This window comes from Bemisia tabaci, chromosome 4 (genome assembly GCF_918797505.1).
Source record: "Bemisia tabaci chromosome 4, PGI_BMITA_v3".
NCBI classification, from domain to species: Eukaryota; Metazoa; Arthropoda; class Insecta; order Hemiptera; family Aleyrodidae; genus Bemisia; species Bemisia tabaci.
Window position 1 is genome coordinate 31,248,856 of NC_092796.1, and position 27,042 is coordinate 31,275,897.

Here is a 27,042-nt window from a genome sequence, read left to right on the forward strand (position 1 = left end):
CGCTTACTAATCCATAAACAGTATAGAACGGGCATCTGGTAATGCAGGATGTCCACCAGTACGAAAAGTCTGCAAATACTACTGACTCTTTAAAGGCGATCCAGAAGTACTGAAAAAGTGCGGAAATCCCGCCAGAAGGTCCGGAATTTTTTCCCTCATATCTCGAGTATTTTTATTAAAGCCTAGAAAGTCCCTGAATGTTGATTCTCATCTAGTAGTATTTCCCTGCAAGATCGTGATTGTGAGACAGTGAATCTACCAGCCACCAATGGAATTTTGTGGCTACGTCATTTTGTCGCGTTTCGAGCAAGAATTTCAGATTTTCGAAATTTTTCGGATTTCGTCAAATGAAGGTACTGGAAAAGCACTCAACTTTTGGGATGAGGGGGTACTGAATTTCTTTGGAATGTACTGAAACAGTACCGTAAAAGAACTGATTTTTGGCCAGCTGGTTTTATTGGACACCCTGTGATGTGAAAAAAAGAATATTTGTTCAATTTCCGAGTCGAAAGTCAAATGAAAAAAGAAAAAAAGACATCTCTTTTGAGATTGGCAGAAAATCTTATGGAAAGTCAATTTTTCTACCTCTCAGCCAGCCATGTATTGAAAGGTGGCTCAGTGGAAACTCTATGTACAGATGTCGCAGGCAAATAGTATATTCAGGCATTTTGTCTAATGCCCAGGCTAACAGTCAAATATTCTTACTTTAAATTGTTATTTTGATTATTTCCCTAATTTTAAACAAAGCTCCTGTAAGAAAGAATTCTCTATGAAAATTGTCATCTTACAATAACATTTTAAACGGTTTTTAGCTCCTGAACGAACATATATCTTAAAATCATCAGATTGCCATTAAATTGAACTTTTTTAAAATTTTAAAATTAAATATATGAGAAACATTTGGAGAGGAAGGAGCAAGAGGTGTTTGTAGATTTGATGAGCTATATTTATTAAAATATTGAAAACTTTTCGCCATAAATTTACACAATTTTGTTAACTGCTAAAATTTGACTACCTTCCCAGGCATTTGATAAAATGCCTGATTTGACTAATTGCCTGCGACATAGATATCAATGAAGAGGGGAACCTCGCGGTGATGTATCCATGGCTGCCGGTACAACCATTTTTCCTCGAGTGCCTTGTCGGGAAGCTTTGTCTCTTCGATCCATTATAGGAATCAGAGGGCCACGGGGATAGGTGTCAGTGCGCCTACTCTTGTGCCGTCGTAACTTCTCCTTGAACCAGCAGGAGAGGAAGCGAAACATGTTCCCTCGCGGTTCAAGTCTCTCTGCCATTGATTCATCTGAATCAGTACCCAGCCTTGGCTGTACTTCAGAAAATAGTGGTTTTTCAGCATGATCATTCCCCTGGAATATGAAGAGAAAGATGAAAATAAAAAGAGAAAAAAATAGTACCTACTTGAATTAAACCATTGACACCACAAATGACCAGTGTTGAGAAAAAGATTGAGATGTTTGTATTATTCTCTGTAACCTTCATACAATTTTCTTTGCATATTCTGTTATTTTTCCCAGGTTTTTTTGGAGGGGGGGGGGGCTAGGTATGCCCCCAAGGGTGACGCTGCTTAAGGAAGAACTCCGTACAAGCCTTCAGCGACGTTGGCAAGGTTCCCTTGATAGAACACAAACAGGGAAATGTGTATATATTTTTCTTCCGAATTTTTAGAGAATTCCATTTGTAACCAGATCCAAAGTGTCTGGAAATTTCAAGGAAAATATTCATACAGAGTTTTTCCTAAGAACGGAGGTATATGGTGCATAGGATTTGCGTGCGACATAGGTCCTTTTAGCACAAGTTCGTAGTCACTACCGGTACTAGAATGAACTAAATCAATTGGAACTTACTCTTATTCTCTCGGACAAAAAAGTTTTCTGTAGAAATCTTGCAATCCGATTTTTTGACTGAATTCAACGAGAAATATATATATGAAAAAAGTAACAATAATAGTATTAAAAAACAAAATTTATGAAATTTTATATTGCCTCTGTGGAATGAGGCCCATTTTCCCGTGTAAGATCGCTTATTGTTTCTCGCTCTTACGTTGATTACATTTCCTCAAAAATTAATTCGATAAGGTTCTACACTCCAGTGCTGTATTCTTGACGCGACTTCGGCCCGGAGCGCCTTCATTTCTCATGACACCACACGCTTTGCCCCGCGGTTAGTTTAGTTGCGTAACCTAACCAAACCCAACACAGGCTCAGGCATCAAAATAAAAACATTTATATCCTTCCGATGGCGAGAAGAGTCGAAAATCACGCATCATGGGCGTAACGCCTCGACGTCTCTGCAGTTATACCTACTCGTATATTCTTTTAAGTGTTGACAAAGAATTTACAGGCGTTATTATTTAAAAAGAATTCTAATTATACTAAACATGCATACGATGTAAAAAATCATTTGAAACTCCTATGAATTATTTTATCATCCTCTTTTAAGAATAAAACATGTGACAGGAAAGTTGCAACATCGCAGACCGACGTACATGTTTTTAGACCCTCTCGCCACCGATCAGTTTCGACACTCACCGTGGTTTGTTTGAAGTGCAAGATGTCTGGTGCTGGAAACCTACTCAAGTGGGTCTCCGGGTTGTCGTGGTTTTTCGTGTTTCCCGTCGAAATAATTACGATCTGGGCTCCATCACTCCACGTTAAGCTGCAGAGCTGTAATTAATAGTTAGGTAAAAGCTGTTCTTCGATTCTTCGATCAATTGTGTTATGGCTCGGGGGAGGGGGGAGGGGGACAGACTCCCTGAACTCACCTTTCCCTATGCCTGAAGAATTGCTCTAAAGAAACTAAATTTTCGGGGTTTTTTTTCAGGAATTTTTTACTCGTGTGAAACACACCTCTCATGTAAAATTTCCGGTGACGCCACAGGCGACCAATGGAATTAAAAACGTTGCCCCTGGTGAATTAAGGAGATACTACTTCAGTAATTTAAGGTCTTTATGAAGTGAGAGCCAGTGGCTTAATTCATTGCAACACCGCAAAGTTTTATTTGACGCGATTTATTCATTTTCTCAAAAACGGGTACAAACGAATGTGCTCTCGAAAGACGCTGTGAATTTTCTTCTCTTTTTTGTGATTTGACAACAATTTGTTGAGACTTTCCACGTAAATCAACATCCATCGATAATTGAAACAGTGAGTTGTCTGAAAACTAATTTACGTAAGCAGCACAGACCGTAGCATTGTGAGTTCACGCCTCGCGCCTTCAATTTTGCTGATATACAACACGGACATCCATCAAGCACGAATAGTTGTATCTCTGCTCCGTCATCAACGCACGACTTTAGACCTTTCCCTCGCTCTCTTTTCGTACTACGTTCGTTTCCGTTTGTCTTATTTGGAGTGATATCTCAAAGGCTACTTGAGCAACAAGGCCGAAGACAATCGAGACGTAATCGGCCTCGTATTTAACTCTTCTCCCGAATCTGAGCGACACCTCATCGTCAGTATAGAGCGAAAAGGATTGCGAGTTTGCGCTTATACCTCGCGCTTTCTATTTTGCAGATGCAACACGGACATCCATCAAGCCCGTACAGTTGTATCTCTGTGCTTTCATCAACGCGCGTCGAGTTGTCTCTTATTTTTGAGATTTGAAAAAAGTTACGATCATAAGTTTACTCAAAATCTGCTATGATATGTCCAAATCTACTATCATTATGAGGTGGGAAGAAATTATAGAGGGTCTCAAGCGCCCAAGTCTGAAAATCGGTATATAGGCGAGAGTTGTGTCGTGTCAGCAGATTTTTTTTTTCATTTCCACCCCTATAGCAATGCCATACCGGATCAAATTGACCCGACCATCTCCTCTGATGGAGTTACATATCGACGGTGAAACTACCAAACCACGTATCTCGGTTTGCGACGTTGCAGACTTCCTGTCATACTTTATTTTTTAAATGAAAAACTACTTAACATCCAGTCTTGAAAATTTCTGTGACTTTTCCTCTTTGTGCGGAGAAAATTCCGTGAAAATTCCAAGGAATGATATTGATTTGGTCTACTTCAAAAAAATAAAACGTGAGCGTAGATTTTTAAACACCGCAAACGAGATACGTGGTTTGGTAGTTTCACCGTCGATATGGCGGATGAGGGGGGTGGAAAAGTGTCAGTATGTTACCAATGACAAGGTGACAATTTGTAAAGAAGGAAAGGAAGAAAGAAAGAAAGAAAAAAAAAAATAGCATCTCTTACCTTTAGAAACGTAGAAACATAGATAATACATCAAAAACTATGAAACTCAATGGAGTAGCTCGAAGGACAAGGCGCATTAGTGCAGTTTTTGCTATTTCGAGAAATACGCGTGTGTGAAGTTTCTTTGCATGGATCCTTATGGCGGAAAGAAAGATCAAATTCCTTTTTTAATGCATATCTAAATATTGACATGAAAAATTGCATTGGGAGTGAATTGTTTACGGAATATGCATTAAGACTAGTTTTACTTGAAATAATTAATATCTCAATTTTTACAAAAACTGCACCTATGCGCCTCGTCCGCCAAGCCTCTTGATTTATTTAAATTCGGGTCAATTTAGACCTAATTTGTGCCTTGGCGCATGAAAAAGCCTTGGGCATCCAAAGGTCAAAAGATTCACATAAAAAACTTGTAATATCCTTAACAATGCTCATTACGAACAGAGATTTTCACGTATTCCTCCTGTACTTACAAGAGGAATACGTTATAGACAGCGCTTGGTATCAAAAAATTATAAAAAACCCTTTTTCAAAAGAAGGAAGATTCTGACTTCAAATCGAGTATTTTTTTATCGAAAGCCGTACGTCGAATTGTGACGCTCACCAAAAAAGTCAGCAATTTTCGAGTAAGACGGATAATCGGGCGCGATCCTTTGAACTCTGCACTTGAAAAATAAATGTGTGAATTTAACTCACCAGAATGAGAGAAGAGAGCCTAAGCCTTAACATTTAGACGGCAAGTCTAGCAAAATCGGAGATCGACTGTTTCAGAGAGAGAGAGGCGATTGGATTTTTCCATTTTATCCTCAATTTACCCATGCCCCGCCGCGCCGCCTGCTGTCGTTCGCGCATCATGCGTAAAAACAGACATATGGGCACAGACAATTTTTGGAAACATTAAGGTATCTAGATGAGGGAGTGGAAAAAACACTAATCCATCAATCATGACGTCGACATCTAATTGCATTTGCTGTACTTGCGCGTGTTCCATTTTGACATCATCTAATAAAAAAACTCGATTTTTGGTGTTCTTATTCCCAGACGTTAACTTAAAACTCGAATGCAGATAGTGAACAGATAAGACTTGCGTCATCGGAGATTTATTTTTTCGTCGTCACTCGTCATCGAGGCTCTCGCAAATTGAGAACTGGGGAGTTCGCATTAAAGTCCAGTCTTCGCGCAGCGAAGCTATTTTTATTTGCGTGCTAAATTTCGAAGGGAGAATATTTGGAGGGAAGGGGGGAAGGAAAAAATACGATTTTTTATAGTCAAGCTATGAGAACAATCCAAACTCAATAAAATCAAGCTGCCGACGTTGATCCACGACTTATGGAGTTATGGACTAGACTAGAGTACTGGACGTCGAGCCACACGACAAAACTCCTTCAATCTGCGATGCTACCACTAGTATTACAGCAATCCGTAAGTGCTGCACTCAAACGAAGAAAACCTGCACTACGATCAGAACGCAGACTGCCGCTGCTGCGGTGCATGTGGTGTGTCAGCTCAGACAGTTTTCAATGTCAATGACTCACGCATCAACATAAACAAGTCACAACATGTTCGTCTTTCTTCGGCGGATTTTGTCGTTTTCTTTTTCCAATCATTTTTCCGATGGAAGTGATTACCCATCCCTAATTCAGTGTCTAGTTCTAGTTTAAATCTGTGTCTTGCAATAATTCCATAATGTTTTATTTTTCAACTATTTTCACATGATTTTCTGTATTCAAGCAGAGAGCATGGTTCTCCTCTACTTGCCGGCTTTTTATTCCTTTAGTTGCTTACGAAGTCAAATTCGAGAGATTTTACTTCCAAATTGTGCAAAGTGAAGTGTATAGTGTGAAGTGATGCTTGCCGAAACCAATTAACCAGTTTATTTTACTGTCTCTGAAACGATGATGCTTCTCATCCCATGCCTCTTCCTTGCTGCGGCACTCAACTCAGGTAATGCTGGCTTGTCCTGTTGAAGTAAATTATGTCTCTCTGGTATGCCGGATTCTTTCAGGATAATGTCCCTTATACATTTATTAGAAATCATTTCAAAAAATCTTCCGCAGTTGGAAATCAGTCGAAACATTGGCAATACGCTGCCAGCTGGCCGAACATTGAGACATTGTCAACACAATGAAACAAGGCGAAGTTCTTCCCACATCCCTAGCAGTACGTAATACATTTTGATTTGTCTTGTTGGACTGACATCGTTTTTAGCCATTAGCTGCCTGGGTGTCACTGTATTGAATCGTCATGTTTCAAGATGAAGTCAAAGCTATGGGGAGTTCTATCATGTTGAATTTTGAAATCAGAGAACCCCGAGGAAACACCAGAGAAAATGCCTTGATAATCTCCCCTCCCCCCCCCCCCCAAAAAAAAATGAAGAATGTAGGTATCTGCTGCTCATATGCACGGTTAATTTTGTTAAGATCAGACGCATTGAGTGACCATCATCAGTGACTTAGACGTGTGTGTGATGTTGCTGACGATTATTGCTCAAGGTGTCCAAAACACGTCCGATCTGAAGGAAATAAACTGTGCTAGTGAGTAATCGCTGATTTTTTGTGACTTTTTCTTGTACGACTTTCTTCCTGGCCTAATTTTTCCATCTTACTTGTACTTACCAAACCCTGAAAGAAGCAAGGGTTTCCAGCAATGCTCTGAAGTACTTTCTTTCTTGTTTGCCTGTTTTTTCAGTATAAATTATGAACCTTATTCGGTCAGAAAAGCTTGCCAAGCACTACATATTTTGAAACACAACTGAATTCAGTGCTTTATTATTTTTTTTTTTTTCAGAGCTCATCAAATGTGACGAAGATGCATTTTATTTCACTCATAATCCAAACAACACCGTTGTGATTGAAAGGCAGACTGCATTGCTGTCCTGCAAGACCTCAGATGCAAGTGCTGTATATTACTGGACCCATAATGAGCAACCTATCAAAAATTCAACTAGAAAATTTCAAAGAGGCTCGAATCTTTACATCCGCCAAGCAAACAGGGATGTGGATCCTGGAGTTTATGAATGCATAGCGACCTTGCCATCTGGTTTTTCCATAAGAAGTAGCCCTGCCAATCTTCAGGTGCACTGTGAGTACCTAATTTTATTTCTAGTTTCTCATACTGTCTTTTCCAAGAGAGTGTACTTTTTACATTTTTCATAACTGCTAGAAAAATTGTGTATTTTTCGCTGCATTGAGATGGAATATGTGATTTCTTACGGTTTCACATAACCGCTAGAAAATTTGCGTAGTTACCGTAGAACTGAGATAAAAATCACGTGATTTTTCTTTTGTTTTAACAAACCTGCTGGCTAGGTGGCGTACTTTTTTATTGCTCATAGAAATTTGAATAAAAGTGTTTTATGACGAACATTGGTCAAAGCAGAAATCTCGCGTATACCTATGCAAATTCCAGAGTAATCGTGCGGTACCATGTGAAAATGAAAGAAAATTTTAGCTTTTCGCCTGCCACATTCTTACCATCCTTACAATTTTCAAATCCCACATATTTGATCGTGAGTCATCTGTCTCAAATTACTGACATTTATGATTGCCAGGGTATTGATGTGAAAAATGCACAATTATTACTCATGTCTTTACAAAACGGCTGGAAAAATCATGGATATGCCGTTATCTTAAAGTGAGAAGCGCATGTATTTTCCTGTTTTTATATATAGGTAATCACTGAAAAATCGCGTATTTCCTGCAATATTGAGATAACTAATATGTGATATCTCACTTCCTCACTAATCCGCTGGACCAATCGCACATTTGCCGTGACACTGAGATGAAAAACTAGTATACGTAATTTCTTATGTTTCTACAAAACTGCTGAATCGCGTATTTTTTTCATGTTCATGGAATTTTGCAGAAAAATGTCTTATAGATCCAGGCTGGTGAAACCGGACATAAAGTGCGCCACTATTCGAACTCCCGAGTAGGTATGTGGTATCATGCGAAAATGAAGGCAAATCCTAACTTTTCGCCTGCCAAATTCTTACCACCCTTACAATTTTCAAATACCACAGATTTTATCGCAAGCAAAATCCTTCGATAAAGTCAACGAAACAATCCCATGTAGGTATCCTCCTATAAATTCATGCTGTTCTTTGAGGAAAAGTTTGGCAACGCTAGATCGTCCATACGGCGTTTCTTCCCAACACGGCAGATTGCACATTCGACCCCGCGTGCGCGGGCCATTTTTACGTTTTCAAAGGGGTGGCCGGGGGGGGGTGATTTTTTTAAAGGGATTCGGGGCGGCATGCGCGGGGTGGTCAAAGCCAAAGGGCGGCGCGCTATAAGCATGAATTATCGGCACACGCACTGCCAAGAGCCAAGGGGGTTGTAGTAGTTAACGGGGCCACAGGGGTGGGAGGGGCGCGGGTTGGCGTGGAAGAGGGAGGGAGCGCAAAACCAGATATCATATGATTTGATTAGGGTCGATTCGCCCCGCGATTAGCCTCGGAGAGTCCTGTCATCATCGCGGCAGCGCAGCGTTGTCCGCTTGCATGGAAACACAAACAGGGGCAGCCCTCATCGCGTGCTCAACGAGAGCTTTTATCTACGCCATGTCGGGACTTCGAATTTTCATGTCTTGAGCTCGACTTGAATGCATCGATCACTCGGACTGAAATGTGGCGGTTTTTGCGTGTGCCAAAGCAGGTTTGCCAGCGGCCCGGAAAACCGGGCAAATCAGGGAAAGTCAGGGAATTCGCGGTGACCGGGAAAAGTCAGGGAATTCGCGATGACCGGGAAGAATCAGGGAATTCGCGATGACCGGGAAAAGTCAGGGATTTCGCGATGACCGGGAAAAGTCAGGGAATTCGCGATGACCGGGAAAAGTCAGGGAATTCGCGATGACCGGGAAAAGTCACGGAATTCGCGATGGCCGAGAAAAGTCAGGGAATTCGCGATGACCGGGGAATGTCAGGGAATTTGCGATGACCGAGAAAAGTCAGGAAATTCGCGATGACCGGGAAAAGTCAAGGAATTCGCAATGACCGGGAAAAGTCAAGGAATTCGCGATGACCGGGAAAAGTCAGAGAATTCTGAGGAAAGCCGGGGAGTTTCCGACACGTCCACCTATCAAAGTATAGCAAAAATCAGCGATTTTTTTTTTAAAGAACGTAAGATAGAAATTTTCGTCCAAGATAAAGAAAGATTTCGGAATTAGGGAAAAGAAAAATGAGTCAGGGAAAGTCACGGAATTCGAAGATGAAGAAATTATGGCAACCCTGGAAAGGCGTTAAGTAGGGGTCTGTTTATAAGAAACGAAACGCACTGACCAAGGAACTACGCCGCCCAACCAAAAATTTTGGCGCACATGACTTTGCCCTCAAAATGTATCATCCCATTTTATCATTCTTTCCGTATCATTTCATGTTCGGACGCATGGGTCAGTCCTGAAGTCACGGTGTTAATCGCGAGAAAATTTGCAGCGCTGTATCCGGAAGAAGGAAGGAAGTTGAAGTTGGAACTCGTCCTTCAACCCCGTCCCGTCGTCGTTCACCCTCACGAGTGTTGATTGTTTTTGTTTTTACCCGTTCAATCCCTCGTTAGTGACTTTTTAGCCCGATCTCACCCCCCTTCCCAAGCCTCAAGCTTTAAGCTAACAAGTTTTTCCTCGCCAACTCTTTTCCGCAGCTCCTGTTGCACTCGTATTTCGCTCGCTCGTCGACTCGGATTCGCCGTTTCTGTCAGTCACGTGATTTTATTGGCCTCCCATTGGTTGAGAAACGACATCCTCATCCTCGCCTGCCCATCAGAAACTTGTGCCTTGTCGTGTGAATTCCTCTAAGAAAGCTTGGAATTGAAAGTGGTGGATCAGACAAGTGGACTACATTTTGCAGTTAGGAAGTACATTTTCTAGCCCATCTGTATAATCACTGCGTCGTCTCTAACCTGGGCCAGATACTGTAGTTCCATTTTGGAAAATGCAGTCCAAACGGATCAGCATACTGTCGTGATGAGGGAGGACGCCGTAAAAACACTCGAGAGTTGCAAAATTTTACCTGACAAACTATCTATTATTGAGGAAAGTTATGCATATTTTACTTGAAATCTTCAGCTATTTTCGATGGAATTGCGATAAAAATCGTCAAAAGGCTCACACGGCGTTCTATTTTAGCACGGCCGCACGGAAGAAAGTTTCGCGATTTAATCGGTGGGTTTAAATTTTGGTTGATTTTCGAGTTTTCATAATCCCCAACTGAATCTCTTCTTGTTACTGTCCTGGGAAAGAGACCTTTACAATCAAAAGGAACATGGCGTCATCAGCTATTGCCAGATTTAACCGGGCAATTTAATTTTTTACAAGAGAACTTTGTGAGGATTTTGTTGGAAATTTTAAGGAATTGGCTTCGTGCTATGCGGGAAATTCGCTGAAAATCGCACACAAATCCGGACAACCGTTTTCACGTAAAAAATGAAAGTTGGCAAAAGTTGATGTAGCCTTCGTTCCTTTCTGCTTAACGCGATCCAGTTAGTGCCGCAAAACTCAAAAGTTGAAATATTGATAAGCATTGAGCGTTTAAGAGCATTTTTGCGGGAGGAGAAACTCCCCCAGAAATGTCAAACCCAAGCGTTGCTCAAAATCTCCAGCGGTCTGGAAAACCTGAAGAGCAGGGCCGGATTTACCTCCTTGCGGCCCATGGGCCGCCTGTATTTTGCCGCCCCTTTCTCATTCGTTTTGAAACATCAATAAAACCATCAAGTGAACGTGCCGGAGGGAGAGGGGTGCATAAAACGCGTTTACTCGTGTTAGACACATTTTTTGCGAAAGCCCTGTTAGCACTACTTGCAAAAGTTCACGGAACTTTGCGCGAAAGTTAAGTCCCGTAAACCTATCTCTTTGTGGACAAGGCCTTCCATTTATAAACATTGAACTAAAAAATTAAGAAAGAACAAACATAAATGTGGTTTAATAATTTTAACTTCCGTCGCCGCTCTGCGCTGATCGCACTGTATTTTGCGCAATGCGGGGAGTATTCCTACAGTCTTGTAGGCGCTATGCGTTTCACGCCGACCGCTGCAGCTGACCGCACTGTGTCTGACGCAATGCGTGAAGTATTCATGCAATCGTGTAGGCGCTAATATGTGTTACATGCCGACCGCCGCCGCGCCGCGCCGAGGGCTTCTTCTTTTCATCTTAAGTCCTCGTTATCACTATTCCTCTCTGCGCTGAGCTCCAGGCCAAATTGCGTGTTTAGTCCCTCTCTTAACTCGACTAATTAAAGATGCCGTCTCTTGTATCACCGAAAAACAACAAAATTAGAAATTGCTATACTCTCAGGAAAGAGGGATTTTGTCCCCTTTTCTCCTTGGTAATTTTTTTCTGAATCCCATTTTTTTTAAACCTACATTTAAAATAATTGCTAAATTTGCCGCCACGGGCCGCGGCCCATGTGGCCACCCCCTTAATCCGGCCCTGCTGAAGAGTCAAAATTTATGAAGCCCCGGAAAAGGTAGGCAACGCCGGAGAATCTACAGTAGAAAATCCATTCGAAAATGGAAAAAAACAAGGAGACCTTGATTCCTGTTTCATCACCATTTTCGAATGGAAGAATGCCTCGACGAGTCGGACCTCTGGATTATCACAGAGCGATCGAGCTGGATCGATTCTTGCGTTCTGGATGACGGCGCGCTCGAAAATCAGCGAAGCGTTTCCATCGCCTGGTTCCTGATGACACCCCCGACCGGCGGGGGAAGTTGTGGGGGTTGGCTCCTCAGGAGGAGGGGGGAGGGGGGTGCGGAAGTGGATGGTTGAAAGGAGGCAGACGCGAGTGAAAGAGCCAGATGCCGCGTATCTTTCTTTGTCGGTCTCGTAAGGCACGATTTGCACGTGGCTCCATGCGCTGGGTTGCCGCTTCAACGACCGCTGCGCAGCCCAACCCCCGACAGCCCCTAACTGCGCTTCGCGGCAACAGGCAGCAATCAGAATTTACCACTAGACAAGGTAGGAATTTCAGCCCTCTGATACATGATTCTCAATCAAAATGTCACGTAAAACACGATGCGCACAACGAAAATTACCGAAATTAACTCCTTACGAAGATATTTAATGATTCTTGATGCGTGAATTCAAACCACCCGCTCATGAAAACTCAATGCTCTACGTGATTCACATCGCACGCTAAACGTTATCATGACAGTCTCTGCGATATAAAATTTTGGCAACCTCAATCTTGACGCTTTGGCTCAATTATAGCAAATTGCTAATAGTTTAAACAACACATGGTGGGAAATGAACATGGTTCGATTGAGAAGATTGCTGAAATCGTTGTAGTGGGCGATTTGACTCACGTAGAGCTTTGAGTTTCTTGTGAGCGGGCAGTTCAAATTCCTTGTAACCAATGTGAAATAAAAACGTTAATATCTTCGTTAGGAGTTGGTTTCAGTAATTTTCGCTGTGAGAATCGTTTTTTACGTGAAATTCTGGTTAAGAAACATGTATCAGATCGCTTAAATTCGTACCTTGTCTAGTGGTCCATTCGTAAATCTGCGGATCCACCCTGGAAAACTAGGTAAATACGACATTCGGATCTCTCAGAGCCAGGGTGTCTACCGGTCCTCGAAAGTCCCCAATGTCCCCGACTATCCTCGATTTTGGGAGGGTGTCCCCGATATCCCTGAAAGTCCCCAATTTTCGTGTTCAGGTCCCCAAAAAGTGACAAAAATCGTTCTAAACATCGGCAGTTGCAAATTTTCGGCGGCGCGGTATTACTAGGAATAGAAAAACTGAAGCTTTGCTTGGTTTTTCGCACGTTTTCATCGGTTCAACATGACTTGTAAAATGAGTCGTTTCAAGTACGCATTTTAACGCACCAACTAGCTCCTTTTCTCTTACTATTTCGGGAAAAAAGTCCCCTATTTTCTTGAAAAAAATACCCCTTAACGTCCCCGAAAGTCCTCAATTTTGGTTTTTTATAACTGGTAGACACACTGAATCAGGATTTGGAAATCTGCGAATCCACCCGGTAAAACCGCCACATTACGTCACTAGGCGGTGCATTTTCTCACGTTTAAATATATTTTTCTGCTATTTACCGTATCACAAAAAATTATAAAAAATACTGTGAAATCAGCTCTTCAAGCACTTTCAGATGAAGCGATAAAAAATGTGCATGCAAATTCTACATTTTGGTATTGCCAGCCCAAAAAACCCTCACGAGGAGTCAGGAAGAACGAAAGAGACTTCCCTATTTTTCAGGAAATACATAAAAAAGTCAGGATATTTGTAGTAATTTTTGTCCCGGAGCGTTGAACCGAAAACGTCGGAGATCCTCCCGTTGTCTCCGAACACCCCTGCTCGTCCGGTTCCTGCACGAAATACATGTTGAACCCCTGGATTTTCCAAGCAGACCGGCAACGCTGCCACCCTGGCAATTCCTGTTTTGCTCCAGACCAGATCCTGTTTCTAAATGCGTCCTCAGCTCCTCCCTCACCGTCCGCCACCCTCCCTCCGTCTTCCGACCTCCGCCACCCTCCCTCCGTCTTCCGACCTCCGCGGCTGCGGGGTCCTCCGCGTCACAACGGGATCTCCATGCTCGCCAAGAACGCCGTATGAACCTCCGGAAGTTAGTGGCGATTTTGCAAGTTGGCAACACTGTTTTTTCATCATTTAAATGTATGTTCAGTAATCGATTCACTGGGAGGCTGCTTGCATCATCTTAAATCGATGTTTTTAATGGATTTTAATGGAGGAGAAACAGTGTTGCCAAGTGTCAAGACCGCCGCTACCTCTACTCCGGAAGTTGCCGAATTCCCTTCGAGTAAACTCGAATCATCAGCGGCTCGATTGTTAAAGCGTTATCAAATGACCTTGATCGATTTATAGCATATTGTGAAGATAGGGAGTTATCGATCAAGGTTCTCGATAGCGATTTAACAATGGACCCGCTGGGGAACTCGCGAGTATCCTTGCCCCTTCTACTTACTTAGCAATTTTATTTGAAGTATCTGAAAATTTCAATGAGGAACATATTCGAATGAAACTTTCTGCGGAGACAAATCTTTTACTGTGGAAAAATTCGACATCATTCGAACGTTAATCTGGCGTTTTTTCGTTCATAGCTCAGTACCGCCGTCTGAAGTAAGAACGCCGTATGAAAATTCAAGAGTTGCTAAATTTCCTTGGATGAAACGCGTATTGTTGAGGAAAGTTATGCATATTTTTTCTCGAAATTTTCAGATAGGTATTGTAGATTAAATTGCAAACAAAATTTTCTGAAAAATTTGAAGCAAATTATTCACAATTTTCCCAGTAAATTCGAGTTTTTATTCGAAGAAATATGGCAACGTCAGAAGGCTCATGCGGCTTTCTTCCTAGTAGTCGCATCTCCTCCATTGCAATAACTCTCGACGTCAAAGAGCGGGGTGGGGGAGGTGGTTTTTTTTTTTTTTTTTTTTTTTTTTTTTTTTTTTTTTTTTTTTGCGAGGTGCGGAGATGCGCCGGTTAAGTGAGCCGTAAACAGGGTGCAAGTGGTTCGCGTTCGTTAAGCAGCTGTGGCTTCGCCACTTGAGGTTTCCATGCCCTGGGTTCATGACACTCGTGTTGTAGCCCTTGTTACTACTAAATCAAAGTGGGCCACCCAGTGGCGTGGTGTGCTTTGAGATATATCGATTGATCTTGCATTTGAACCCATGGGAAATGATCGATAGACAGGGTGTTCGCAGCGAACGCCTTAATAATCGATTCTTTACCATAACTTCCAATGGGGAAATATCGATAATCGATCATTCACGCCTAGCCACTGATTTGGCTCGCGCGCGGATTGAAGCTGTGGATTTGGTGGCCACAGTCATGGATGAAACTACGTCGAATAGTTAGGTCAGGAAACGCGGGGAAAAGTCAGGGACAGAACAAAATGGCCGTAAAGTCAGGGGGAAATTCCTCTCACAAAGTTGCGGAAGTTGAGCATCTCAAGGCATTTGGAATTGAAGAAATCAGAGAAACCCCACATAGCACTGCCGCGGTGTGCTGCCACTGGCGCAACGCGCACTGGCGCCTACAAACCTAAGGGGATACTTGACGCATTGCGCACTGCTTGAAGTATCCCCTTAGGTTTGTAGGAGCCAGTGTGCGCAGCAGCGTGCCACGGCGCCTCAAGCAACTATTTCACAATAGAGGTATTGCACAGTATCATACGAAATTGAAGGCACTCGGACATTTTAAAGATGACGGGCATCCTTTAAGAGTACGGAGCTTCCCTAGCAATATAAATCAAGATACTACGGCACAAAAAGAGAGCGGTAGTCCAAAAACACACCAAGTTCTGGCATCCGTATTTAGTAAAATTCAGCATAACTTTTGAATCTCATTTGAGAAAAAGATTGATATTTTCCCCCGCAATTTTCAGGTGTTTTAGATTAAATTGTGAATAAAAGTGCCGGAAAATTCGAATATCCTGAAATTAATGAAAAATATCCTGAAATTTTCCAGTTGATTCGTTTTTATGGAAGGGAATATAGCGACGTCTGAAAGCTCCTATGGCATTTTTCCTTATCACAATGGAGAGAGTAGTGTTCTGTCTTTCTCTGAAAATTTTAGGAGCTGCCGTGGCCAGTGGCCACGGCAAGACCAATTTTAAGGAGCCAAATTAACTTTCGCATATCGACGGTGAAACTACCGGACCACGTATCTCGCTTGCTGTGTCTAAAAATCTCCGCTCTCATTTTATACTTTTAAAGGAGGACAATTTAGTATCATTCCTTGGAGTTTTCACAAAATTATTCTCGCAATGAGTGGAAAAATCACGGATGTTTTCTAGAATTGAAGTTGAGTTCACCCATTTAAAGATTAAAGTATGACAGGAAGTCTGCAACGTCGCAATCCGAGATATGTGCTCTGGTGGTCGGTATGCAACATCGGCTATCGCTGCTTTGCGATTGCGAGTTTGAAAAACATCGGCGGGTTACGTCATCTTCTTAGGCGCCACGGTGGCCCAGCCTCTTAATTTTTAGGCGTCCAAGGCAATTTTTAGGCGCATGGGGTGCCCGGGAAAAGCAGGTCGCATCACAGCTTTCCAACTCGTATCATTATGTCTTCGCGGTTTTGGAGAGTCTCGAAAGTAAAAGTTTTCCAAGCCAGGCGAATCTCTTTCCTTCGTCAGACAGGTGGCAAGGGGCGGTTCGTAGAGGATAGATTCGTCCTTGAACGATACCCGCTTTTGTTCACCCGCTCTCATTTTTATTTGCATTTCCATTTTCATTCTTGTCTTGTCAGATTTTCCTGTCGATTTGGGTCGCGGACGGACGGGCTCTAAACCCTAGTTTTCGGGAAACTGACCTGAGTCATGAGACCAGAATGTCTGTTCCCGCCGCTCAATCCTCACTTCGTCGAATTAGGCCTTCGGGATGACGGCACGGAACTAACTAACAACCAGTCGTGGGTTTCCCTTTTTTCCCTTTGTTCCTCGATTCCAGCGCCTCATCGCCAAGTGGTCCGATGTGAGCAGCGACGTGGCTCATCAACTTCAGCCGATGCCATCCCAGAGTGTGTGAATGCGGATTGCCGGCGGTCGGAAAACCCGGAAAAGCAGGGAAATTCAGGGAATTTGCGACGATCGGGAAAAGTCAGGGAATTCGTGGGGAAAATCAGGAAAGTGGGGAAAGTCAGGGAATTAGTGGGGAAAATCAGGAAAGTAGGGAAAGTCAGGAAATTTGTTGGAAAAGTCAGGGAATATGTCGGAAAAGTCAGGGAATTAGTGGGGAAAATCAGGAAAGTAGGGAAAGTCAGGGAATTTGTTGGAAAAGTTAGGGAATATGCCGGAAAAGCCAGGGAATATGCCGGAAAAGACAGGGAATTTGTGGGAATAATCAGGAAATTTGTGGGAAAAGTCAGGGAATATGTAGGAAAAGTCAGGGAATTTCGGACACGTCGACTAATCACTGATTCGCATCACTGATATCCAACTGTTTACCCTTTCTGGTCATTTTCAAGGCTTGTCATCTTTTAATGTGCTACTGAATGCCTTTCTTCATAACTGTATCTCCAATCAAGGAAGTTATGGCCAAAGTTTAGGGAAAGCCAGTGTATTTAAAACAAAGGTGGAATTTTTTTTCGAAAGGTCAGGGAAAGTCAAGGAATTGGAATACTTTGGAGTCAGGGAAATGCAAACATATCCAGGAAAAAATCAGGGAATTTAAATATAAACAATTTTATGCAACTCTGTAAAAACCGGGAATATTCTCTCTCTCTTTCCGCTCGGAGATTAAATTATTTTCAAAATTGGTGGTCCAAGTTGGCTCTCCCGTAGAGACGCAGACGAAAGACAGAAGACGAGACAGAAGATGAAAAAAATTGATCTCTCCCGAACAGCAGAACAGTCGGATAAGTCGATAAGTTACTTGAAGTACGTTGCCCAATCTTAGCAGCATTGGAAGTCACAAACGCCCTGATACCGAAATATATCTCAATCGAGAAAGCAGGAAAAATCGTGAAAACCCTGGGAACAGTCCGCGAAATCCCGTTCGGGCCCACGGTGCGTGGTGAGGACGCGGCGACCGGTTCAATGCAACCGCGATTGTTGCATATTTCACGGTCACAACACGTTCGTCGAATTTGTCTGCCGCCGCCGCGGCAGAGGGGGGGGGGGGGGGGGGGGGGCTCCCCGGTTAGCTCCCCCTCCCCCTCGGCGGGACAATCCTCAATCGCGAGCCGACCCGGGAGCCCGGGGTGAAGTCAGTGCAGTCCATTGACGGGTTTTTTATATTTGCGCAAGGTTTGTGACGAATCGGCAAGTGTTAAAATAAAGACCCCGCGCCGCGGTGCGCCGAAGAGAAGGAGGCCCCGGTCGGCGGCGCCGGCGGGGGCGGGGGAGGGGATGAAACTGACTCAGCCCCTCGCTGCCTCGTTCAGCTCCGGTGCCCCCGACCCATGTTGCCTCCTCGGGGTTTGACCCTAGTGACATTTGGACGTATTTCTATCAAACGGAACTTGTGCATTATGACGTGAGCCCTGTTATGCACATATTCTTATGGGTCTTAGGGTTCATGTCTTAATGCACATAGTTCCGTTTGATAGAAATATGTCCATTTATCGTGAAATGAAGAGTGCTCTGCCGTGCTAAGGAAAAACGCCGTTTGAGCCTTTAGCTGTTGCCAAATTTCCCCCGGGAAATCACTAATTTTCCGGAAATTTTTGAATATTTTTCTGCCGATTTTTCAGATAATTTTGTCTGTAATTTGATCTAGAGTGTCTGAAAATTTCAAGGAAGAAAATTCACAATTTTCCTCAAATATGAACATTTTATCCGAAGAAATTTGGCAACCCTCGAATGTTTATACGGCGTTCTTGCTGTGCTAAGTAAGACCGCAGTACGAGCCATGGGGCGAGGTGGTTTTATTCGAAGGTCAGGAAACGTCAGGGAATTAGAAACTTTTGGAGTCGGGGAAAAACAAAAGTTGTCTAGGAAAAATCAAGGGAAGTCAGGAAATTTGAAGATGAAAAAATTATGGCAACCCTTTATAAATCGGGAATATTTTCTCCCTCCGCTCGGAGATCCAGACAATTTCAATCTTGATGGCCCAAGTTGACTTTTCCATAGAGGCAAAATACAGAAGATGAAAAACATTAATTTGTTCCCGAACTTTTAAAAAAAAGTTTTGTTTCCCGAAGGGAATCGAGAAGAAAACAAGGGAAAATTCTGGTTCTGTATCGGAGAATTTTCGTGGAAATTAAGCAAAATCAAGGAAATATCAAAGAAATCCGAAAATTGGGAATTTCAGACATGTCTAACAATAAGCGACACTTGAGGTTTTACCGCGCTTAGGACATCGGGGGATCCAGGAGGACGGAGGGGGCCTCTCTCCCTTGCTCGTCCGGAAAAACGGAGGAAGATAAAGGGAACGATGGAAGAAAAGAGGAAGGGACGAAGGGAAGGACGCTGATCTTTGGTAACGATTCATGACGAAATTGACTCGAACTGCATATCAGATGCTTTAAAATTTGGACAATTTTCCGGGGGAAGCCCCCCGGACACCCCTTCCTTCCTGTCCAAAGTTTCAGGATCCGCCTGCAGCTTAGGATGTTTTTAAAGTCTCACCATTTACTCAAATAATTTAAATTCGGACATCTTGTCGCCTGCGGAAGAGTAAACCCCCGGTAAAAGCAACTTCGGCCACGGCGGTGTGCCTCGCACGGATGAAGAGAGCGGGGTCTCCATTTCTCCAGGATATTCGGTTTCCGTGTGACATCAGGCTGGAACGGTCTATTGCCGGCGCACCTGCCGCACCCCCTCCCCCCCCTCCTTCTATCCCGGTGGCACGCTTGGACTCGGTTTGTCACCGCCTCTCCCGAGCGCAAGATGAAGAACGAGAAGCTTTCGCGAAATGCGCTGCCGCGGTATTTTTTCTCCCGTCGCACAGTGGACCGAGTCAATATCAGAGATCGGACGTGAAATTTTTGACAGTTACTGCAAATTTTGATGTTTATTCCGCCGAATTTTAAATTTTAAGGGGTGGTTCTGAGAGTGAATTTCATGAAGAAACCAATGGAACCAATTTTAGAGCCTCAAAGTTTTGTATAAACGGAGTTACAAGCGTTTAAAATTTCCAAATTTTGTCCGACCTCTCCTATTGACTCGATCCACTGTGCGTCGGTTGAACCATTGATATTCGCGGAGCGTTCGAGTCGGGATCGAATTCTTGCCGGAAAATTAAAGCGCTGGCTTTGAAAGAACTGCCCTGCTAAGGAAGAACGCCGTACGAACCTTCAGGCGTTGCCAAATTTCCTTTGATAAAACACGAATTTCCTGGTAAACTTATGAATATTTTCATTCCGATTTTTCAGATAATTTAGCTCGCAATTTTACCTGAAGATTCTGAAAATTTCAAGGAAAAATTGTCATAAGATTCCTTAAAAATGCACATTTTATCGAAGGAAATTTGGCAACTCTCGAATGTGTATACGGCGTTCTTCCTCAGCACGGCAGAACTGGAACACGAGGAGCATACGAAGTGGGTGGATTGACGGGTACCGCGCATGAAGGAGTTGAAAGACATTTTTCAGGAATTTGAGCTATTAGTCATTACACTGTCTAACTCGTCTCGGGGAATATTGTATTTGGAAAAACTGAGCGTCAAAGCCATGGTGTCTAGAACAGGAAAACCCGGGATTCATCAGGGAATGAAAATTTGTAGGGAAAATCAGGGAGAAATCAGGGAATCTGTTCCAGAAACCGGGAATCTCTACCGCTTAGGGATAATCTCGTCCTCAAATTTGGCGGTCTAATCTGACCGAGCGCTATTGTTGACTTCTTGAATTGCACATTTGAAGCTTCAAATCATCAACAGAATGGAGGAGCTTTCATTGACCAGATAATATGAACATCAGGAACGCTATCGGAATTAAAATTTTGTATGTGCGCCAAAGAAATGGCTGAAAGATAAATCAAAATCGATATTCGTACGTGGAACTCGGGAGAATTATATTTTTTCCCCCGGAAAATCCCGGGGAAGTGAGAGAAAACCTCGGCTTCTCATCAGGGAATGAGCTCCTGAAAATCAGAGAAAATCAGCGAAAAATCAGGGAATGAGCGTGGTCAAAACTTCTAGACACCGTGGACTTAAAGCTCTCTTTTCGACCCAGTTTCCTTGCCTGAAGCTCATTTTTATCGTGTGTTAGTTTTCAATTTCTTAAATAAGACGATTTTTCACCAAATGACGAAAATGTCGTTCAGCTCGGCGCGTATGCGCGTGCTTCTTAGTATACGAAAAATAGAGGTACATGTCGACGAGTCCCTACCTCAGGAAAGTACCGTTTCCGGGCCCTTTTTCATTAAGCTAATCAAAATTGCAGACTTATCGTAGCCCTATCTGTAATTTACATTGTTTAAAATGGTAAAACTTTAAATTGAGACAACCGCCATTGAAAAACAAAAATTAAGGACTATAGACTTCGGGTTGTTCTGGGTTCCCCGTATAAAAAAAAGTAAAAAAATAATTGTAAAAAAAAAAAAAAAAAAAATTGCTCATAAACTAAAGCAAGTTAAGTTACCTACTTTATTCTTAGAAAATTCAATGTTTTTTTTTTGTTTTTTTTTCGTTTTTTATCAAAAAGTATTTATGAACTCAGAAGATTCAAAAACTCGGACGAAGTAGGAAAACCTCAGTCTTCTCATAAACTATTCGATTGCAGGGGCGCAAAAAGTTCCTAAATCCGTTTCTCACGATTCGGAGTTTTTGCTCCGTGGCCCAAAATAAGCTCCATGCCTGCCGCGATGATAGCGAGTTCGAGATTTTTTTGCAACTTACAGTTCTCGGTGTTTTTCCTTTCTTTTTTTTCTTCTTTTTTTCCTTTTTTTTGCCTATTCTCTTCTCGGAACTGCACTCAGATAAACAAGTTCGGTTACAGACACTGAACTTCGGTTTAAATTGAATACCAAAGTTCTTCGACTCAGGCACACAGAAAAAAATAGATGGTGCTGACGACAGAACCCTCTGTTCACAGGGCTCATGCAGTCTCTTTGTTACACTTACAGAATTTTTCTGTTGTTAGAACAGAACTTAGGTCGTGGGAACAGAGTACTCTGTCCTCATAACGGAAGCCTCTGCGACTGTTACAAAAGAAGTGCAGGAGCCGTGTAAACAGAACTATTTTTTTCAGTGCAATTGAAGTTTTCGGTCAGGTGAATCACAGTCCGGTTTTTGCGACCAAAAACTTCGGTCTTCGATCTAAGCCGAGCTTTTTCTCTCGCATGCCCGAGGCCGGCCATTGCGCAGACCGAACGCCCGAATCCCAAAAGCTCTCTGAGACTCTTAGACCGGGTGAGGACAACTCGCACAGGAATACTCGGCAGACTGGTTGGGTGCGAAAGTTAGCCCACGGGAGCGTGGGGAGCGGTAATGAGGTATCAAGGAAAGTCAAATAAACGCGTGGCAGATAAGAGTCGGCGTCGGGTGAAGTGCCCGGGTTTGGGTTCGGGTCCGGGGGAACACGCGAAATAAGTGTTTTATACGGCGGCGTCGCCACGGCAACGGATCGATGTTTGGGTCATAAAGTTTTATGGGCCACCGGTGTAATAAACCGGATGAGTCAGCCCCGTAGTAGTCGCACTACCGCCCGAGATCCAATCTCCCGGCTTCCCCAGTTCGAGGGGAGATCCCCGAACCCGCCAAAACCCGGCTCCGCCACCCCCGCCGCCCCCGCTTCGGAGAGCTTTTACTTTCGCCCCTGCCGCCGCGCTACGCCCCCGGCTGCCAGATCGGAAAGCTCTAGGTCCTTCGCCTAGCGCTAGACGATCGGGATTCCAGTGCTTTGGGATCGGGTTTGCAGGGTTGCCGCAGTCAGGGAATATCGGGAAAACCGGGAAATGTCAGGGAATTTTCTAAAGTCAGGGAAATCTACGAAAATGTCAGGGAAAATGACGAATATGTCAGGAAATAATCGTTAAGTCACCTTTATATGCTCTCTCGAGGGGGTTTGACGTTTCGAACAACAAATTTTGCCTGAAAACCATTTTTAACCATGCCTTTTTACAATCTGGCGTTTGTTCATAGAGAATTTGCAAGTGTCTGAAATTTGATGAAAATCGTGTTTAAGTGGAAACTACTGAGTAAAATGAATACGAGAATACCATTGGTTCATGAATTGAACAATTATTGGAGAAGATATGACAAAATGAGCTAATCTGCTAAAATGCGTGTGTGAGAGCCTTCACCAGGCTCAGCCGTGAGGCTGAGAGGCCTTCCTTTAAAAGCAACAACAGTCCAGTGTCAATGAAAAACTGAAAAATAAGGGTTGAAAGTATCGAAGTTAATGTCACTTCCCCTCTTACTCTCAGTCACCCATTCCACCTAAGCAAGACCGGAGGAAGAAGCCAGCTTCCTGATTTCTCGCGCGTTGAAGTCCTTCGTCTAGCACCAGCTTGGTTGACGGAGAAAAATCAGACAGTTTCTCCTTAACGAAGGATTCACATTTTTCCGGATGGTCCGCGTGGACACTTGAAAAATTCAATCTTTTCCAGCTTTCCTTTGGAACTTGAAAATACATTAGTTGACTCTATCCATCGCAGGGTACTATCGCTGCGAAACGTCCAGTAATTTTTACTTGATTCTCCTCGCAGAAAAATATCTTTGCAAGTTGCAATTTCTCACTGAAAGTCCGACCCCTCGCACTGACTTGTTACACTGTGCGTCGTCGGTCGGCGATTTTCCCGTTTTTCCGTGGAAAATCCGTTGCGTCCCATTCGAGGGTATTCGCGCCAGCCTTTTTTTATGTTTTTAATTTTTTCCCCGGCTCCGAGGGAGGGGGAGGCTCCTTTGTTTCCCTCCGTCGGAGCTCATAAGCTTAATGAAGAGCTCGGGAGTTGCCGTGGCGTAAATGCGTAATCCCACCCAACTCGCCCGCTCAAAGAGATCGTGGATTTGCCATTGCAAAACGGTTCTCCCGCTCGCTGGATTCGGTTTTCGGCCCATGTTCGTCGTTCCACACACGAAACAACTTGTTTCCACTCCCAAGTCGCAAATTGCTACTTTTATAATTCTTTTATTCACACGAAAAAAACGGCGTGATGGGGATTTGGTAGGGTGTCTACAAGTCCGGAATGTCCGGAAACAGTACTGATTTTCTAAGGGCGGTCCGGAAGTACTGAAAAAGTGCGGAAATCCCGCAAAAAGGTCCGGAATTTTGTTGCAATTTCAAATTTTTGAAATTTTTCTAATTTCGTCAAATGGAGGTACTGAAAAAGCACGGAATTTTTCTGTTGGAGGAGGTACTGAATTTCTCGAGAATGCACTGCAAAAGTACTTATTTTTGACCAGCCTGTTTTAGTAGACACCGTATTTGCAGGTTTCTGAAATTTGGTGAAATTCGTGCTTAAGTTTATGGATGAGCCAGAGGTAGTGGTTGCTTATGGATATGTGTATCTACGGTGTAAGTCGGCAATCACATAACTCGGTTTACGACGTCGCAAACTTCCTGTCATACTTTATTTTTTAAACGGAAAACTACTCAACGGCAATCCTTCAAAACTGCCGTGATTTTTCTTCTCTGTGCGAAGAAAATTCTGCAAAACCTTCTAGGAATGATGTCAATTGGAGCGCACTTAGCGAAAAGGAACCAGCGCAATTACAGTGTTGTTAAAATGTTGCTTCTTCATACTTATCTAAAACATTTCCAAAAATAGCAAATATATTTTGCATCTCACCAAAATATTCTAAACTTTAAAGGGGAATAATTGTGTGTAAATCTCGATACTGTACTTATTTTTCGTATTTTTAAAAGAAAAAAAGAAGTTGCACGATTTTGAAAACACTGTAATCACGCTGGTTCTTTTTTGCTAAATGCTATCCAATTTGTTCTCCCTTACAAAAAAAACCGCTTTCCAGCCACAGTGGAAACGAGAGGTAGATTTCGACTAATCTTTTCTATGAAAACAATTGCGCCTAATGAGCCTGACAGGTCGGAAAATCGTCCCCTTGAACTTGAGATTTTTCGGATAAGGGGTGGTTTTAGAGGGTAGGTGAATATAGGTTGTTTTGAAGGCCACGACGAGACGAGTTTTTTGACGTATCACCGACTAAGATCGGACGAGTTTGAAAAATCATCCCCCTTTGGACTTGAGATTTTCGGGATAAGGGGTGGTTTTAGAGGGTAGGTGAATATAGGTTGTTTTAAAGGCCACGACGAGACGAGTTTTTTGACGTATCACCGACTAAGATCGGACGAGTTTGGAAAATCATCCCCCTTTGGACTTGAGATTTTCCGGATAAGGGGTGGGCCGATTTTCACGAAAAAGGAAACTTGATCTAGACCTCATAGCAGTGAAGAACCATGCTTGGTTTCGTTTTGATCGTACGGATAGTTCCGGAAAAAAAACGGTCGCAAACGGTCGAAAAATTGCCTAGTCCTCGACGTAAATAGCCTAGATGCTGATCGTAGTCAACTAAAACTAACTAACTAACTCTATATATATATATATATATATAAATATATATATATATATATATATATATATATATATATATATATATATATATATATATTCCTTTTTTTATGACCTACGTTTTTCAACTCAGGGCTTCAGGATCGATGCTCTTTGAGCAAAAATTCCCGAAAATTACGAGGTCGTACCGTCTGCAATAGGTAGATATTTCTTCGAAATCTACCTAAAAGAACATGAAGGCGGAGATTCTCAGACACCGCAAACGAGATAGGTACGTGATCGCGGACTTACGCCGTCGATATGTAGAGTGTTTTGCAATGATGTAAGGCAGTGAAGGGAATTAACAGTTCCAAACGAAGCACGATGGAGAAACTGCAAAAATACGTATCTAGGTTGCGGTGTTTCAAAATCTCCGCTCCAATTGTATTTTTTAAAGGGGACAGAACCGACATCATGGCTTGAAATTTTTACAGAATATTCTTCACATCGAGAAGAAAACTCACTGAAGTGTTGAAAAAATGACGTCCAGTGGTTTTTCATGTATTAAATAAAGTTTGACAGGAAGTATGCAACGCCGCAAACCGATTTATGCATTTCTGCAGTTTCACCATCGAGCATGTATAATGTGTCGCGTTTCATTACAAATATTTTTTCTCTTTTCAGGGATCAGCGAGGCTGCTGAGGTGACCCTTGAATCTCCAGCTTCTGAAGATAAAATCACAGCAGGACGAGAGCTTGTCTTGAAATGTGCTGCAGAGGGCAGTCCTGATGTGAAAGTTGAATGGTTCAGGTAAACTGCTAAGGTTTCAAGTAGAAATTGGTTCTTTTCTAAAGGCCCTAATATTTTTTCTCTCGTTGGAAAATTAATGAATGTGTCATTGTTATCACAATTAAAAAAATATTTTAACATCGCATCAAGATACCTTTTAAGCTTACAATTAGTGTTCAAGGCAAACTCAGTGAGTGTGATATAAATTAAAAAAGTAGCCTCTCTCATGACTTCGAAATACATTCATGGAAAATTTTGTCTCACTGTTACAGGCTCGGTTGTCTTTTTGTAAAAATAAACCTTAACACACGTGATATAGTATCTTAGCGCTCCCGTAAATTGAAACATTTTGTTCAAAATATTTAATTACTGTTCTAATGGAGCTTGAAGATTTCCTCAATTTTCTAGTCGGACGAATATCAGAATGTATAGGCAGTTAATTTCAGGCCTCATTTGACAGCCTCCTTATATTTGTTTACAGGATTCTAAAAGCATAGGAAGAGGGGATGTCGTGTTATTAGCTCCCAGCAATGGCTGTCATTACTTCTATCTCATTTAACTAGGATAATTGTTTCTGCCATTACTATTTCCCTCTCAAAGAATGAAGAAAAAGAAAACACACTCTTAAGATTGCCCTCTGTTATGTGGCTTTTTTTAATCATCAAATTCATGTACCATTTTTCATTTATAAATTTAAATTGTATGTATAAAAAAAATTCAAGTTAGTACCCACTTTTATATGCATGATTTTAGTCTAAAAAATGTCTTGTTTTTCTTTTCAGAAATGGTGAATTATTTGATCGTGTGAGTGTGAAAGGAAAGAAATTACTGCTCAAGTCCCCAACACCACGTGATAATGGAGTTTACCGGTGTTCTGTGTCAAACCCAGCAGGCAGAGTTCATAGCTCCAAAAGTTTTATTTTAGCCCTCCCAGGTGAGTTTATTTCTTTCACCCTTGAAGTCCTCTTTTTTCTTTTAATTTGACCACAATTGTACTCGAAGAAAAATGAGGCTGTTGAGTTTAAATGATCGCGAGGCAAGTCATGTCAAGCATGAAGTCTAAGAAAAACATTTATTTTGCAGGTAAATTTTAATACTTGTTTATCTGCTTTAAAAATGACAACCTGCTGCAAAAGAAACTGGAAACCCATAATTTTCTATCTTTCCTTTTTAT

At 42.5% G+C, this 27,042-nt stretch overlaps 2 protein-coding genes across 2 annotated transcripts in view; one reads left to right on the top strand and one right to left on the bottom strand.

The window, feature by feature from the left end:
• Positions 1 to 55: 55 nt before the first annotated feature.
• On the bottom strand, positions 56 to 5,662 carry LOC109036327 (uncharacterized). The gene is made up of 3 exons (XM_019050494.2): positions 4,918 to 5,662; positions 2,550 to 2,684; positions 56 to 1,367 (listed from the first exon to the last, which is right to left on the bottom strand). Exons 1-3 carry the CDS (start codon positions 4,948 to 4,950, stop codon positions 1,071 to 1,073), a joined length of 465 nt encoding a protein of 154 aa, XP_018906039.2. The 5' UTR covers positions 4,951 to 5,662; the 3' UTR covers positions 56 to 1,070.
• A 95-nt stretch (positions 5,663 to 5,757) lies between these two features.
• LOC109036895 (inactive tyrosine-protein kinase 7) overlaps positions 5,758 to 27,042 on the top strand; it is a 32,781-nt gene continuing 11,496 nt past the window's right edge. The window contains exons 1-4 of the mRNA XM_019051318.2: positions 5,758 to 6,165; positions 7,009 to 7,302; positions 25,763 to 25,889; positions 26,651 to 26,802. Coding sequence (XP_018906863.2) covers positions 6,117 to 6,165; positions 7,009 to 7,302; positions 25,763 to 25,889; positions 26,651 to 26,802 — 622 coding nt within the window. The 5' untranslated portion in view covers positions 5,758 to 6,116. The remainder of the gene's footprint in view (positions 6,166 to 7,008; positions 7,303 to 25,762; positions 25,890 to 26,650; positions 26,803 to 27,042) is intronic.

What these genes read in the sequence shown, in the direction of transcription:
- LOC109036327 (XM_019050494.2), bottom strand. Translation starts at nt 4,950, where the DNA reads ATGTTAAGGCTTAGGCTCTCTTCTCTCATTCTG. An exon ending in GGCTCTCTTCTCTCATTCTG is followed by an intron (nt 2,685 to 4,917) that starts GTGAGTTAAATT and finishes TATTAATTACAG; the next exon opens with CTCTGCAGCTTAACGTGGAG. An exon ending in TGCACTTCAAACAAACCACG is followed by an intron (nt 1,368 to 2,549) that starts GTGAGTGTCGAA and finishes TTCATATTCCAG; the next exon opens with GGGAATGATCATGCTGAAAA.